The sequence below is a fragment of the Schistocerca americana genome, chromosome 4 (assembly GCF_021461395.2).
Source record: "Schistocerca americana isolate TAMUIC-IGC-003095 chromosome 4, iqSchAmer2.1, whole genome shotgun sequence".
In the NCBI taxonomy this organism is placed as follows: Eukaryota; Metazoa; Arthropoda; class Insecta; order Orthoptera; family Acrididae; genus Schistocerca; species Schistocerca americana.
Genome location: NC_060122.1, coordinates 614,181,175 through 614,198,655, shown reverse-complemented (window position 1 = coordinate 614,198,655; position 17,481 = coordinate 614,181,175). Strand labels below are relative to the sequence as shown.

Genomic DNA, 17,481 nt, shown 5'->3' with positions numbered 1-17,481 from the left:
TCATCGGTCCCTAAGCTTACACACTACTTAATCTAACTTAAAATAACTTACGCTATGGACAACACACACACTCACGCCCGAGGGAGGACTCGAACCTCCGTCGGGGGGAGCCGCGCGGACCGTGACAAAACGCCTAGACCGCGCGGCCAGCCCGCGCGGCGTAATCTTCTTAGCAGTGGCCTTTCTTTCACATGTTTGACATCTTGATGTTTGAAGCGTCGCCGAATCCGAGGATGACGTCGCAGAACGCCTCGATTTTGCACCATTACAGAAAAAGTTTGTAGACACCTTGAGACAAATTTCAAACTTACGCGTCGCATTCGAATGCAATTACGAGGTTTCGAAGAAATGATCCTTTAATTTTGTTGCGTAGTGTAGATCAAGAATATAAAGGCATATCACACTTCCTTAAAATATAATTTCCGTACCACTATAAATAGATGCTATGAACTTCCTCACAGGAAAAAAATGGCTCTGAGCACTACGGGGCTTAACATCTGAGGTCATCAGTCCCCTAGAACTTAGAACTACTTAAACCTAAGGACATCACACACATCCATGTCCGAGGCAGGATTCGAACCTGCGACCGCATTGTTCTCGCGGTTCCAGGCTGAAGCGCCTTGAACCGCTCGGCCACACCGACTGGCCCTCACAGGAAATCACACAGCCAGTTACAGAGCTCACAAACTGATTAAATGTTGTTAGTAGCAATGGTCTTGGGAATCTAGGAATATGAAATCAACCTGAGATCCCCTGTCGATAACGTTGATTACCTTGCGTGAAAAGAGCTGTTTTACGCAAGAATGGTATTTTCTGATTCCGTGCTAGTTATGTGGCAACAGGCCGCTCTCTTCAGGGTGTGTCACAGTGTGTGAACAGCGTACAATACGCACTGTGAACTACAAAAAGGTTAAAACAGCGACTAAGTTTACACGTTTTTCTGGCTGCGCTGACAGCTTGGAGCTTTTGTCTGCTTCTAAGATAGGCTGAAGCAGCAAATCATCCATTGGCTCGTTGCTGTGAGCTGATACTCCTAATACGCCCCAACAGTACTAAAACATTAAACAACACAAACGTGGATGAAAAGAACTACTCGACTTACAACGTACTCACGAAAGCACAAAAAAATTGGCACCAATTTAGGCGGAAGCGATACCTGGTACTGCCAGGGATTTTTCCTTGGTGGGAGGACTGGAAAGCGGTGCGCTCAGCCTCGTGATGACAACTGAGGAGCTACTTCTACATAAACATCCATACTCCGCAAGCCACCTGACAGTGTGTGGCGGAGGGTATCTTGAGTACCTCTATCGGTTCTCCCTTCTATTCCAGTCTCGTACTGTTCGTGGAAAGAAAGACTGTCGGTATGCCTCTGTGTGGGCTCTAATCTCTCTGATTTTATCCTCATGGTCTCTTCGCGAGATATATGTAGGAGGGAGCAATATACTGCTTGACTCCTCGGTGAAGGTATGTTCTCGCAACTTCAACAAAAGCCCGTAACCGAGCTACTGACCGTCTCTCTTGCAGAATCTTCCACTGGAGTTTATCTATCATCTCCGTAACGCTTTCGCAATTACTAAATGATCCTGTAACGAAGCGCGCTGCTCTCCATTGGATCTTCTCTCTCTCTTCTATCAACCCTATCTGGTACGGATCCCACACTGCTGAGCAGTATGCAAGCGGTGGGCGAACAAGCGTACTGTAACCTACTTCCTTTGTTTTCGGACTGCATTTCCTTAGGATTCTTCCAATGAATCTCAGTCTGGCATCTGCTTTACCGACGATTAATTTCATATGGTCATTCCATTTTAAATCACTCCTAATGCCTACTCCCAGATAATTTATGGAATTAACTGCTTCCAGTTGCTGACCTGCTATATTGTAGCTAAATGATAAAGGATCTTTCTTTCTATGTATTCGCAGCACATTACACTTCCCTACATTGAGGTTCAATTGCCATTCCCGGCACCATGCGTCAGTTCGTTGCAGATCCTCCTGCATTTCAGTACAATTTTCCATTGTTACAACCTCTCGATATACTACATCGTCATCCACAAAAAGCCTCAGTAAACTTCCAATGTTATCCACAAGATCATTTATATATATTGTGAATAGCAATGGTCCCACGATACTCCCCTGCTGCACACCTGAAATCACTCTTACTTCGGAAGACTTCTCTCCATTGAGAATGACGTGCTGCATTATGTTATCTAGGAACTCTTCAATCCAATCACACAATTGGTCTGATAGTCCATATGCTCTCACTTTGTTCATTAAACGACTGTGGGGAACTGTATCAAACGCCTTGCGGAAGTCAAGAAACACGGCATCTACCTGGGAACCCGTGTCTATGGCCCTCTGAGTCACGTCGACTAATAGCGCGAGCTGGGTTTCACACGATCGTCTTTTTCGAAACCCATGCTGATTCCTACAGAGTAGATTTCTAGTCTCCAGGAAAGTCATTATACTCGAACATAATACGTGTTCCAAAATTCTACAACTGATTGACGTTAGAGATATAGGTCTATAGTTCTGCACATCTGTTCGACGTCCCTTCTTGAAAACGGGGACGATCTGTGCCCTTATCCAATTTTTTAGAACGCTACGCTCTTCTAGAGACCTACTTAAACGAGTACTAGTGGTTCCGTGATACGGAAACTGACAACGGTCGGGAGAGTGGTGCTCTGACCCCGGGACCCTTCATACTTCACCACTTGTTGCCATTGGTAGAGGATTACACGGGGGTGGGTCGGTACCAATGTGCCTGCCAAATAGCGTAGACAGTGTTTACGTTTGCCTTTAGTGCACAGGAATGGGCAGAAGGAAGATCTAAAAAAGAGTGGCGTAATTCGTCACTGGTCCGTCTGCACACGGAAGTGCGTCAAGGAGATCATCAAATTCCCAATGGCAGGTGGCACAATATAAGCATTGAGCATCACGGAGAGGTTTACGGTTAAAATTCAGACACTGTATCCTCCAAGGTCAGGCAACATTTAAGGCTCGTTCAATATGTAATACAAAATATTTTTTGTCGGCCAATTTCGGCTAAAAAAATGCGGAATTTGTTGTGGAATATTCCAGCTTCAGCCACTATAGGTTCATGAAGTTCCGATAGGTGGAAGCGCTATACGTTGCCTTAAAAATGGCGTCTGTAATGGAGTTGCGTTCCAAGCAGAGAGCTGTCACTGAGTTTGTTTTGGCAGAAAACCATGGGAGTTATATTCTTTAAAGAACCGGGGGTAGGGAGTTTACTGGTTGAATCTCTAATTATTCTGCTGTTTGATTTCTAATTGACAATGTCTAAATTCCTGTCAGCGACGGTACCTTTGCACTTACTGAGAGACTCTTTTTTTTTTTTTTTTTTTTTTTTTTTGTTAAATAATTTGGTATTCTCAAAAGTCGCCTATGACTCGTCTTGACAAAAAGACTTAAGAGTCATGCTAAACAATAATGTCACACAGAAAGTAACTTGGTACAGGCCTTTAACTATTTTACTAATTATTGTACCGAGTAACGTGAAGTTAATGACAGCTGAATCCCCAAATGATTATCATGTTGCGTTGCAGACATTCACAGGAGATTGCAGAATGTATACAGAGACCTGGCGGTGAACGAAAGCACGGTGAGTCGTTGGGCGAAGAGGCAGACATCATCGCGACAAGATCGAAGAAAGCTGTGAGATCATCCGCTTGCCAGTCGACTGCCCACAGGGGAAGGGAAAATGAAATCGAGGAGTTCTCCTCTGAGCTGATAACACGACTTCTAAAACAGACTTATTACTGTCTTGGCTGCAGTATTTTTTTTTTAATTACCGGTTTCGGTTCAATGTCCCGAACCATCTCAGATCCGTAGACGACAGTGACATAACTAGTCAACAGATACTCTACAAAAATACACAACGTTAACATAACCAAACATCAAATGTAAAAGAGTGTTCCTCTCTGTATCGGTTACAAAATAACCGTCCCATTGTCATCAGAATTTACATGCTTCGACACATTACGAAGTAGTGGTTCTGTGGAATCCACGCTACTGATATAGCCCACAGGGTGACATCTGGTACATTTGCCACATTTGAATAAAACACATACACCAAAACTGAATCAATAACAATTATTGTTTGTGTTGTGAGGACACTGTTTTTGTAGGTACTTAATCAAAAGCTGCGGTTCGTCAAGGTCTTAAGAGATTATTATAGCAGGAGCGTTAAGTAAGTAATGAAACACATTTTTCTCAGCCATTTTCGGTTGGAAATATTCCCGCTTCGTGAAGTTTCAATAGTCGGAGGCGCTATACATAGCCTTCAAAATGGCGTCTGTAACGGAGGTGTGTTCCAAGCAGAGAGCTATCATTGAGTTCCTTTTATTGGAAAGCCAGAGATCGCAGACATTCACAGGAGATTGCAGAATGTATACAGAGACCTGGCGGTGAACGAAAGCACGGTGAGTCGTTGGGCGAAGAGGCAGACATCATCGCGACAAGATCGAACAAAGCTGTGAGATCATCCGCTTGCCAGTCGACTGCCCACAGCTCTGACTGCTGCAATGTTGAAACGTGCGGACACTCTCATTCGAAGTGTTTGGCGGATGGTAATCAACAACCTCGTCCACTAGGTGGAATGCTCAAAGGTATGTGCCCTCTGGGTTCCTCACCGCATAACAGAAGTCCATAAAGAGGAACGTAGATCATGTGTGCGGAATTGCTTCGCGTTATGAGGCAGATCGGGACAGTTTTTTGTCCAGCTTCGTCACAGGTGATGAAACATGGGTTCATCACTTCGAACTGGAAGCCGGCCGCTGGTGGCCGAGCGGTTCTGGCGCTACAGTCTGGAACCGCACGACCGCTACGGTCGCAGGTTCGAATCCTGCCTCGGGCATGGATGTGTGTGTTGTCCTTAGGTTAGTTAGGTTTAAGTAGTTCTCAGTTCTAGGGGACTTATGACCTCAGCAGTTGAGTCCCATAGTGCTCAGAGCCATTTGAACAATTTCGAACTGGAAACAAAACTGAATTCCATGGAGTGGTGCCACACTACCTCTCCTCTGAAGAAAAAGTTCAAAGTCGCACTCTCAGCCGACAAAGTCATGGCGACAGTCTTCTGGGATTTTGAAGGGGTTATTCTGTTTGATGACCTCCCTCATGGTGCAACGATCAACTCTGAAGTGCGAGGCGTGTTTTTTTAAGTAAGTACCGTTTTGAAATTAAAAAAGACGTGCTAATATATCTCAATAATTTTATTTTTACATGAAATCCTGTACCTTAATCTACTCACTGTCACCATTAGAGTCTGAGTCTTCCTTGTTTAAGTTGTGTACTGAGTGTTTAAGATGCCTCCGATAATCGTGAGTCCCGCCGAATGTGAAGTATGGGCTGTTATAAGATTTCTTAGTGCTAAAGGCCTAAAAGCGATCGATATTCATCGTGAGATCTGTGCAGTTTACGGAGAAAACATTATGAGTGATGGAATGGTAAGAAAGTGGGTGAGAGTATTTAAAGATGGCCGCACAAATGTGCATGATGAACAACGGGGTGGGCGTCCTTCGGTCGTTAATGAAAGTCTGGTGCAGCAAGTGGACAATAAGGTTAGAGAAAACAGACGCTTTACGATTTCCTCCTTGCGGGATGACTTTCCTAATGTTTCTCGCAGTGTTTCGTATGGCATTATGACCGAGCACTAGAATTACCGAAAATTGTGCGCACGTTGGGTACCGAAAATGTTGACGGATGTGCACAAAACCAAACGTTTAGACAGTGCATTGACTTTCCTTGAGTGGTGCCACAACGACGGTGATGATTTCTTAAGCCAAATTGTTACGAGCGATGAAACATGGATGGCCTATGTAACACCAGAATCAAAGCAACAGTCCATGGAAGTTGAGCAAGGGCATCGTTTTGCTGCAAGACAATGCCCGTCCGCATGTGGCGAATCAGACCAAAGATCTCATCACATCTTTTCGATGGGAAACTATAGATCATCCTCCGTACAGCCCCGATCTTGCGGCCGGTGACTACCATCTGTTCCTGCTCTTGAAGAAACGCCTGGCGGTCAGCGTCTTCAAGACGATGACGAAGTCAGAACAGTGGTGATACAGTGGTTAACAAACCAGGCGGCAGACTTCTATGAGGAGGGTATTCAGAACCTGGTACAACGTTGCCTCAATATTGCCGGAAATTATGTAGAAAAGTAGACTAAGGTACAGGCTTTCATGTAAAAATAAAATTATTGAGAAATCTTGGCACGTCTTTTTTTTAATTTAAAAACGGTACTTACTTTAAAAACACGCCTCGTATATCGTGCTACCCTCAGGACACAATAAGTTGGTGATAGAGAAATTATTGATGCAGCAAGACGATAGCATCGACATCTACCAGTAGAGTGGTACTATGCGGGCATACAGGCCCTTCCAGTAAGGTGGCGTATGGGCATCGCACTGAGCAGAGATTATGGTGAAAAACAAGTTTTTGTAGCCCAAAGAGTAGTAATAAAACCAATCTCCTTTCAGAAAGGAAATTGTTGCTTTACTTATTGAACGCCCATCGTAAATACATACATCAAAAATTTTATTAAGTTACAAGACGGTGGCGGCCATATCAATGGCGTTGCTGTACACCTGTCTTCGTCATGGCTTGCTTCCTCATATGACCACTGTACTGGGTGTTGTGCCTCGATAGAACCAGTCCTGCTAACAGCTGTCGTGGACAGAGGGCAGCGCTGGAGGGCCCCTTCGCTGCCGTCACTCGCAGCGTACATGTTACAGATGTCGCACTGCACATTTTCCCACACTGATCAGCCAGAACGTTATGACCACCGACCTACTATCGACATAAACCCGTCCAGGTGATAGCAGCGTCACCTAGCAAGTAAGGACTGCTAGTCAAACACACGGACGGTGCATGTAGTATCAGTGAGCGTGCTGTCCGTGTGTAGAATGGGGAAGGCGCGTGGTCTGTCTGAGTTTGACAGTGGGAAGATTGTCATGGCCCGAAGCCACGGCACGAGCATTTCGGAAAATGCGCGAGTTGTCTGTTGTTCGAGGAGTGCTGTGATGGGTGTCTTCAGCTCGTGACGAAACCAAGGCGAAACTACATCTGCCGTGCGGGGTAGCAGCGCGGTTTAAGGCGCCTTGAGCCCGCATCTCGTGGTCGCGCGGTAGCGTTCTCGCTTCCCACGCCCGGGTTCCCGGGTTCGATTCCCGGCGGGGTCAGGGATTTTCTCTGCCTCGTGATGGCTGGGTGTTGTGTGCTGTCCTTAGGTTAGTTAGGTTTAAGTAGTTCTAAGTTCTAGGGGACTGATGACCATAGATGTTAAGTCCCGTAGTGCTCAGAGCCATTTAAGGCGCCTTGTCACGGTCCGTGCGTTTCCCCCCGTCGGAGGTTCGAATACTCCCTCGGGCATGGGTGTGTGTGTGTTGTCCATAGTGTAAGACAGTTTAAGTTAGATTAAGTAGTGTGTAGGCTTAGGGACCGATAACTTCAGCAGTTTGGTCCTGTAAGACCTTACCACAACTTTCCAACTTTCTTTCCTCATCTAGCCACCTTGTAGTTGGTGATCACCCCTCATTGCAAATGGTTACAATAACCTTATTCGGTCTGTTACTACCGTGCAATGACATAGAACATTAATAAAAATGGTTCAAATGGCTCTGAGCACTATGGGACTTAACTGCTGTGGTCATCAGTCCCCTAGAACTTAGAACTACTTAATCCTAACTAACCTAAGGACATCACACACATCCATGCCCGAGGCAGGATTGGAACCTGCGACCGTAGCGGTCGCGCGGTTCCAGATTGTAGTACCCCTCATTACAGATGTCGGACGTCGTAGGCTGGGCAGACTGGTAAAATAGGACAGTCAGCGAATTTTGGCTGAACTACCATCAGACTTTAATTCTGGGCAGAGTACAAGTGTGTATGAACACACAGTGCACCGAACACTCCTAACGATGGGCCTCCGCAACCGACAACCCATGCATGTGCCGATGTTAATACCACATCGGCAACTACGAGTGAAATGGGCGTGTGACTATCGTCCCTGGACGCTGGCGCGGAGGCAGAGCATTACATGGTCTAGGAAACCCCGATACCGTCTTCCATTCCGATGGGAGCGCGCGAATCCATCGTCTTGAAGGGGAACAGCTCCTTGACAGCTGTACTGCAGGATGGAGACAAGCTGGCGACGGTTCCACTATGCTCTGGGAAACATTCAAGTGGACATCTTACACTGGTTGCAGACCACGTACATCCCTTGATGACGATCATGTTTCCCGACGGCTATGGCATTTTTCAACATGACAATGTGCCATGTCACAAGTCCAGGAGGATGTTGGAATACTTCGAGGAACACAGCGGCGAGTTCCAATTGATGTAATGGCCCTCGAACTCGCCAGATCTGAACCCGATCAAACACGTCTTGGATGCGATTGAGCCTGGCGTCAGGGCTCATCGCCCCCCCCCTCCCCCCCAGAATTTACGGGAATTATGTGGCTCTTGTGTGCTGATGTGACTTGTGTGTGACAACTCCCGCCGACGACCTGCTACTGTCTCATTGCTTCCATATCGTGATACATCACCACTGTTATTTGTGCCAGCGATGGACATACCAGCTATTAGGCAGGTGGTCATAATGTTCTGGTTGATCAGTGTATGCTACAATCAGCACCACAGTAAGTCGTCATAAATGTGGAAATGGGAATTATGATTGGATTCGTTCTGCTCGCTCAGAATTAGATTTGGATCTCGCTTTTTGTGGGCACAAATTTCAAACTCCTCCAAGACGGTAAGGTAGCTAACACCTGTAACACGTACGCTGCGGCTAACAGCGGTGAAGGAGCCCTCCTGAGCGGTCCTTTGTCCATGGCGGATCATTGTGGCCCAACTCGCTTCAAAACCTGGGCAGAACTCGAAAATAAGGACTTGAGTCCCGCTAAATCTTGTGTACACTTGCCAAATGCTGTGGTGACATTCCAGTCTCAAGTCGATATGATACATGCAGCGACAATTGACGGTAAACAGTGAATCCTACAACGACATATTCTTCAGATATTGTTTGTGTGGCCTGTTTATATATGTCTATGTATAGTTTTCAGGAGAAAATAAGGTGGGTAGAATTCCAGAAGGTGTATTTATGGCATTTTTAACCGGTGTGATGACATATATCGACTTAAAACCAAACCATTAGCTATATAATTTCCTCTGTGTGGTTCCTGTGTTCTCTGAGTGGCTCTGCTACTACCGTAATAGTGGACCTAACTACACTCCTGGAAATGGAAAAAAGAACACATTGACACCGGTGTGTCAGACCCACCATACTTGCTCCGGACACTGCGAGAGGGCTGTACAAGCAATGATCACACGCACGGCACAGCGGACACACCAGGAACCGCGGTGTTGGTCGTAGAATGGCGCTAGCTGCGCAGCATTTGTGCACCGCCGCCGTCAGTGTCAGCCAGATTGCCGTGGCATACGGAGCTCCATCGCAGTCTTTAACACTGGTAGCATGCCGCGACAGCGTGGACGTGAACCGTATGTGCAGTTGACGGACTTTGAGCGAGGGCGTATAGTGGGCATGCGGGAGGCCGGGTGGACGTACCGCCGAATTGCTCAACACGTGGGGCGTGAGGTCTCCACACTACATCAATGTTGTCGCCAGTGGTCGGCGAAAGGTGCACATGCCCGTCGACCTGGGACCGGACCGCAGCGACGCACGGATGCACGCCAAGACCGTAGGATCCTACGCAGTGCCGTAGGGGACCGCACCACCACTTCCCAGCAAATTAGGGACACTGTTGCTCCTGGGGTATCGGCGAGGACCATTCGCAACCGTCTCCGTGAAGCTGGACTACGGTCCCGCACACCGTTAGGCCGTCTTCCGCTCACGCCCCAACATCGTGCAGCCCACCTCCAGTGGTGTCGCGACAGGCGTGAATGGAGGGACGAATGGAGACGTGTCGTCTTCAGCGATGAGAGTCGCTTCTGCCTTGGTGCCAATGATGGTCGTATGCGTGTTTGGCGCCGTGCAGTGAGCGCCACAATCAGGACTGCATACGACCGAGGCACACAGGGCCAACACCCGGCATCATGGTGTGGGGAGCGATCTCCTACACTGGCCGTACACCACTGGTGATCGTCGAGGGGACACTGAATAGTGCACGGTACATCCAAACCGTCATCGAACCCATCGTTCTACCATTCCTAGACCGGCAAGGGAACTTGCTGTTCCAACAGGACAATGCACGTCCGCATGTATCCCGTGCCACCCAACGTGCTCTAGAAGGTGTAAGTCAACTACCCTGGCCAGCAAGATCTCCGGATCTGTCCCCCATTGAGCATGTTTGGGACTGGATGAAGCGTCGTCTCACGCGGTCTGCACGTCCAGCACGAACGCTGGTCCAACTGAGGCGCCAGGTGGAAATGGCATGGCAAGCCGTTCCACAGGACTACATCCAGCATCTCTACGATCGTCTCCATGGGAGAATAGCAGCCTGCATTGCTGCGAAAGGTGGATATACACTGTACTAGTGCCGACATTGTGCATGCTCTGTTGCCTGTGTCTATGTGCCTGTGGTTCTGTCAGTGTGATCATGTGATGTATCTGACCCCAGGAATGTGTCAATAAAGTTTCTCCTTCCTGGGACAATGAATTCACGGTGTTCTTATTTCAATTTCCAGGAGTGTATTATCTGCACAAGAAAGTCATCACGGTCTTCTGTAGAATTCTTGGGGAGCTACTCGAATTGTGTTCATAATTTTTTTCGCAAACTTAAAAGTATTTTTTTTTGTTACGAGATCAATATTTCACCGAGTAATATTTTTTTCGCGAAATGCTGCAGAACTACTCAAATTTTGTACTGAGAACTCCAGAACTAAAACATACCTATCAATAACTATGAAAAAAAACACACATTTCTAGACCAATTTCACGGGACACACGATATTCTGCAATAATGTCCGATGCCGACATCACTCCACATAGTTTTGATGCATAGATACGCTATAATCGAAGCTGGTCAGTTGCCGATTGGACTGCTATCTGAAGATGTGCAGATAGCTCGGATTAAGAATATCCGGCGTTACCCAGAAGATTTGACACGTAAATATTCCCGTAAGATAACGATGCATGTAGAATTCCATCGGCTTCTGGCATCTTCGGACTCGTCCCCCTCAAGAGATCAGAAAATGACAATCGAAGAAGATAAACGGAAGCCACCTGAGGTAAGAAATCTGCGTTTCGAACCATCTCGCATTGGAATCAGATAGTGATCCTTCCCGAAGTAATAATGACGCAAACGACGAATGTGACCACGATTTCGATTGAAAAAAACGTAAAATATCGAATAAAACATTTCAGTACAGCAATTTCAACTTATAATATGTTATCAGCGGTGTCACAGTACTTAATGTCCGAAGTTTTACTTGAATCCGAAATATTTATAGTTTTTGATTTACCAAACTGGATCTGCCGTTTTGAATTATGTAATTCCGACACCGAATTCCTGATCAGCGACCCAAATAATATAAAAAGAACACAGTTTTGTAGGATTTTATAACCACATCTCTATTATGCCCAGGTTTTGAAGGGAGTGGCCCACTGATCAGCAGTCAGCAGACGACTGACTGGATCGCGGCACAAAACCCAACACAGCGATCACATGAGGAAGGAAGCCATTATGAAGGCAGGGCTACAGCAACGCTACAGAGATGGAAGCGGCCGTCTTCTAAATTATTAAAATTTTATCATGTTTTTACAATATCTTGTAACCTTGATGAACCACAGATTTTAATTAAGTACATCCAAGAACAATGAATGCTAATTCATTGAGACTGTACACGTTTTATTCAAGTGTGACAAATGTTCCAGACGCCAACTGTTGGCAGAGCCTTATGGGCTAGACTAATAACGTGGTTTCTTCCAAAACATTATTTTGTTATGTGACGCAACATGTGAACTTTGCCGAGATTGGGACGGGTTACTCTCGTAACCGATACAGTAGGTGTGTTCCGGTGCATCTGATGTTTGACTGTGGGATAACATTTTGTATTTTAGTAGATTAATTGCTAATTAGTTATTTTACTGATTCATGTTGAAACGAAACCGTTCATTTTAAAAAATGAACGCTCAAGACGCATAATAAATCAGTTTTAAAACCGGTGATTGCGGAGTTTATCTCCAAGGACATTATGTCATTTTTTCCACCACGTCATCTTTTATTTAGGATCATGTTCAGTTATCGATTGGACAAGGGTTTTGAAAAAGGTGTCCTTCTTGAGTGTATTAAACCTCATTAAGGCTCTTCCAATAACAAATTCGCTGGCATCACCACAGCAATATTTATTGAGGCCACCCCATCTTGAATAGGGTGGATGCCATTCGATATTGCCGGCCGGGGTGGCCGAGCGTTTCTAGGCGCCTCAGTCTGGAACCGCGCGACCGCTACGGTCGCAGGTTCGAATCCTGCCTCGGGCATGGATATGTGTGATGCCCTTAGGATCGTTAGGTTTAAGTAGTTCTAAGGTCTAGGGGACTGATAACCTCAGCTGTTAAGTCCCATAGTGCTCAGAGCCATTTGAACCATTTGAGCCACTCGATATCCGGCGGTTGTTGCTGGGTCTCATGATTCGCTAACGATCTGAAACATCGGATTCTTATGTCTATTTAGACTCACTACATGGAATTTCTTATGGCTATTTCAACTGTCAGCCTCTATATCAAGCATCGATAGTCTACACGCCTTCCTGCATTCCGCGATGGCCGGCCGAAGTGGCCGTGCGGTTAAAGGCGCTGCAGTCTGGACCCGCAAGACCGCTACGGTCGCAGGTTCGAATCCTGCCTCGGGCATGGATGTTTGTGATGTCCTTAGGTTAGTTAGGTTTAACTAGTTCTAAGTTCTAGGGGACTAATGACCTCAGCAGTTGAGTCCCATAGTGCTCAGAGCCATTTGAACCATTCCGCGATGATACTTTCTCTTTTAATTATGTCTGCTCATTGAGATCATTGTACCGAGTTATGTTTGTTAAATGAACAAAATCTTTAACATATCTGACTTAATAACTGTGTTATCAGCTCTCAACACACCAAACATACCGAGGGACAACGACGATGTTCACATTATTAATGTAATTCAGAGAGTAGTTTAGCTACAGCAGTGGTCCGTAGCTCGTAGTCTAGTGGCTAACGTCGCTGCCTCTGGATCACGGGGTCCCGGTTTCGATTCCCGGCCGGGTTGGGGATTTTCTCTGCCCGTGGACTGGGTTTTTTTGTTGTTCTCATCATTTCATCATTATCATCATCATCTGCGACCCGGGGTGGCGACAGGAAGGGCATCAGGCCACCCCTTAAATTAACGCTGCCAAATCCGACGATAACCATGCCGACCCTGCAAAACCGTTGGACAAAGGCACAAGAAAAAAAAGTTTAACTACAGCAGTATCAAATTTCGGTGAAATTTGTCTGGATACAATTGCACAAAGGGTTTCACCAATATGAGTGCATGGTCCCCGTTCGATCACATCCCTGAAATGAAAGTGAGAGCATGGAAAGAACAGTGTGGGAATACACGACGACATATGCGCTGCCGTAACTTTAACCTGTAACCACGCCAACCTCTGCCATCACCACCAGATGATCGGGGTTTACAGACTGGACGTGTGGCAGACGATATCTAACGTTAATAATAAGAGTGTACTTCCATTACGGAACATCCCCAGTCACCTCCAGAACATAGGTGTCAAATATCACCCCAAACTTCATGTTTTTTTTCTCTTTTTCTGAAGCCTCAGTCATATAAAATTTTCGAATAGATATTTCCGCCATTTGACTGCATGTATTGCGTTTATTCACTATCAAGATTTCGGTCTTAGCCATTTTCAGGTGTTACACTGGCAAAAATAAAGAATAAAACGTTCAAATAACAAAAAGCAGAGAAAAATTTACAAAAAGGAAAAATTTACTTATTAAATGCATGAGTTGTTAAATAACTTACATGTCAAAAAATCGGCGGATTTGTATGGAACATAAGTCATCGTCGAAAAGTACATATCACTGTATACAAACTAGTTGTCTCGTAAGTGTGAGAACATATCTGCGATATATAAAAAGGCTGGAATCTTGCATGTCTGGCAAATGTAGTGAAGCTATGAATTAACACAGATGTAAGTTTCGTTTCACTGTATCCAAACGTCAACTAACGTGAGTATAAGTAAAACGATCATCAAAGACCAGCACAGAGACATCACAATGTGCACCATGTAATCTATGGTACGTCAAAGAACAAGGAATTTTTTATTTAACACGATTACATTATCTTTGTAATAAATACTATATGAGAGTATTCAAAACTCGGGCGTAAACATCATAATATGCATTATCTTAACATAAATACCAAGAATCATGGAAGTTCAACCTCGTGAGGCAATTAATTGTCTAATATGTGGTGCGTTATATAGTTATTTGTCTCATGATGTTGAACTTCCACGATTCTCAATATCTGTACTACGATAATGCATTTTACGGTGTTTACACGTGAGCTTTAAAGTTGGGTCTGCATGTTATGCAGTTTAAATATTGCCATAAAGCATTTATTACAGAGTTAATGTAAGCGTGTTAAATAAACAATTCCACTACCTTGTTCCTTGACATAACATAGTTTCTAAGGTGCATATTGTGACAGCTCTGTGATAATCTTTGACGATCGTTTCATGCTCATATTAGCTGATTTTTAGATACAGTGAAATGAAGTTAACGCCTATGTTTTGGACGTTTAATTTTTTACATCATGTATTCACTACATTTGCCAAACAAGGAGGTTTCCAGTCTTTTATATACCGCAGATATGTTCTCACACTTACGAGACAACTGGTTTCTACTGGGTGAGTCAGGAGGAAAGGTACATGACTTGAAGTGTGATAGTATTAGTGATTCTGAACAATAAACGTCAAACGAACATATGTCCTGTTCTTAACAGTTTCCGAGGAAATTTATGAAAACAATGGGGAATAGAAAAATGCAAGTGAGAGTAAATGAAATATTGTGATCTAATGTTTTGTTTAACTGTGTACATTTCCTCACGAAAGATGTTTTGTTTAATTGTGTACATTTCCTCACAAAAGATGTTCAAAAAGTTCACCGCCAACTGCAATGCGTTTTGCAGCTCTTATCGACTGCTATGTTGCTGATCTGAAAGTCGCTCTTACGGTCACTTATTTGAGCCCACACATGCAAAATACGAGGGCAAGTTGCAAGTGAAGTGCACATTGAAGTGGTCAGTAAAGACAACACTTCGAAGCCTAATGTCGCTTTGGTTGTATTCGCGTGTGAGTGCTAATGAAGAAGGACAAGCGACTGTTGCCTGTGATTTTCCGGACTCGACCCCTTTTCCTCAACTCCACCAGTCCTTTTCTTCATCCCTCTTCCTTTCCCTTCAAACCTTGAAGAAGCCACCGGCTCCGAAAGCTTGCAAACTTTAATACATTTTATATGTGTTCTCCTGCCGCCACTTGGTGAGTAGATGTTTTATCTATCAACTTACACTATATTTTCAAAAACAGAGTACATTGCAAGACAGTTAATGTGTTAAATATTAAGCATACAAGTGGGAAAATCTTAGAAAAGATTTTCAATTACGTTTAAAGATTGTTGGAAATCGGTGAGTGCTCTAATTATCAAACACTGGATGAGTTAAGTCGGGTAATTTGCGCTTTTTTTAAAAGCAAAAGCTAGTTTTTCACGAATATCACAATTTATGACGTCATGTCTCTTGAATCATCTGTAGTAAGTAGTATGGAAGTACTAAATTAAATGTTCATGCCTGATACGGCAGTTTTACTGCATGAACAGCGAACATGTCATCATTGTGTGACGAGCATCACGAGAAAGTGTTTCGTAAAGGTTTGAAATTATGTGAAAAGTTTGTTGCAAGTCACTTAGTGCTTTCATTACCATATACTGGATGGCTATAAACTGGGTGATTTGCGCGCCGTGCGTTACGCTGCCTCAAAGCATGTAGCAGTTTCTAACTATAACACTTGGCTTACAGTGCTAAATCTTTTACATAAGGTTATATCTCTCAGTAGATTATAACATAATTTTAAATTCGATCAATAATTATATTAAATATTGCAAATCAAGTTTTTGTTGCCCCTGGAAGCCATTAAACCGACAGCCTGTAACTGGCACCAGATGACTGGCCTACGAATTAGGCATTTAGTGTATAGAGTCCTTAGTTACCTATTTTTGTAGTAAAATTATGACGATCACACTTATAAAACCTGTAAATACACGTTTTATCTGCCATTTACAGTAAAGCAAGCTGCTACCTACAATTGTAACGGTTTGAATGACAGTTAATAAATAAAAGAACAAACGACCCTTTAACAATCAACTATGCACAAACGTCTTGACGGAAACATGGTCAATAGACGTTTTCGTTCTAATCGAGAAGTCATTACGTCGCTCTCAGTTCCGGAATAAAGGCGATCCTGGAAATTCAGTAAACTCTTGTCGGTTTAAAAGTTTTCACGGGAAGAAACGGACAAAGTTTTATACGGGAATTAGTGATTTATTTTTTTGCCGAAAGCTTCATGCTATTCCAGTGCGTTTATTGTAAGAAAATTATCACTAACGAAATTAAAAAATGAACTTGTTTGGCGATTATTCAGGTTTATGCGTACTGTGGAATATAATAAACACAATCTCATATTGTACTTGCAGCTGGCTGATTACGAATCAGTCAACCACAAAAAAATAAAGCTGTAAGTTATTCGCTAAGCATACCTGCAAAACGTTTGTCTGCATCTTCGCAAGAACCAACACTTATCAACACTGCTAGAACGTATACGAACATTACATTTATATAAAATAAAGGTGTAAGTTATTCGCTAAGCATACCCGCAAAATGTTTCTCTGCATTTTCGCAAGAACCAACACTTATCAACACTGCTATAACGTATACGAACATTACGTTTATATTTCGTTAATTATGTCCTTTACGCCTCAACATCGCACACACGTTAGCCGAGCTACCGAAACACCATTCGACTGCGCGCTCGCTGCTTCATTCTGTGCAGTTAAACGTCACGAGTTCCGGCGACCGTCAACTGTTCCGTCCGCTTCCGCGGCAACATCACGTGGCCACTGATAAGAACTGACGCTACAATTAGAAGTACATTCCAGTGTTGTGAACGGCGTCATGGAAGCAAAGGATGTTCTAATGTCGCCAGTTGTCGCCGAGATTATAACGAGCGACAAGAAATGCGCACTTGCTTGTTTCATTCGTTGCGCACTATAGTACACTCCTGGAAATTGAAATAAGAACACCGTGAATTCATTGTCCCAGGAAGGGGAAACTTTATTGACACATTCATGGGGTCAGATACATCACATGATCACACTGACAGAACCACAGGCACATAGACACAGGCAACAGAGCATGCACAATGTTGGCACTAGTACAGTGTATATCCACCTTTCGCAGCAATGCAGGCTGCTATTTT

The 17,481-nt window shown here is 44.3% G+C and overlaps 1 protein-coding gene across 2 annotated transcripts in view; it reads right to left on the bottom strand.

The window, feature by feature from the left end:
• LOC124612790 (neural proliferation differentiation and control protein 1) overlaps positions 1-17,021 on the bottom strand; it is a 1,069,883-nt gene extending 1,052,862 nt beyond the window's left edge. Inside the window, exon 1 of one of the 2 annotated variants that reach the window (XM_047141189.1) lies at positions 16,877-17,021. In XM_047141189.1, the coding sequence (XP_046997145.1) occupies positions 16,877-16,946 (70 nt within the window). In that variant the 5' untranslated portion in view covers positions 16,947-17,021. The other variant, XM_047141190.1, reaches the window with a different exon arrangement.
• Between the last annotated feature and the right edge of the window lie 460 nt (positions 17,022-17,481).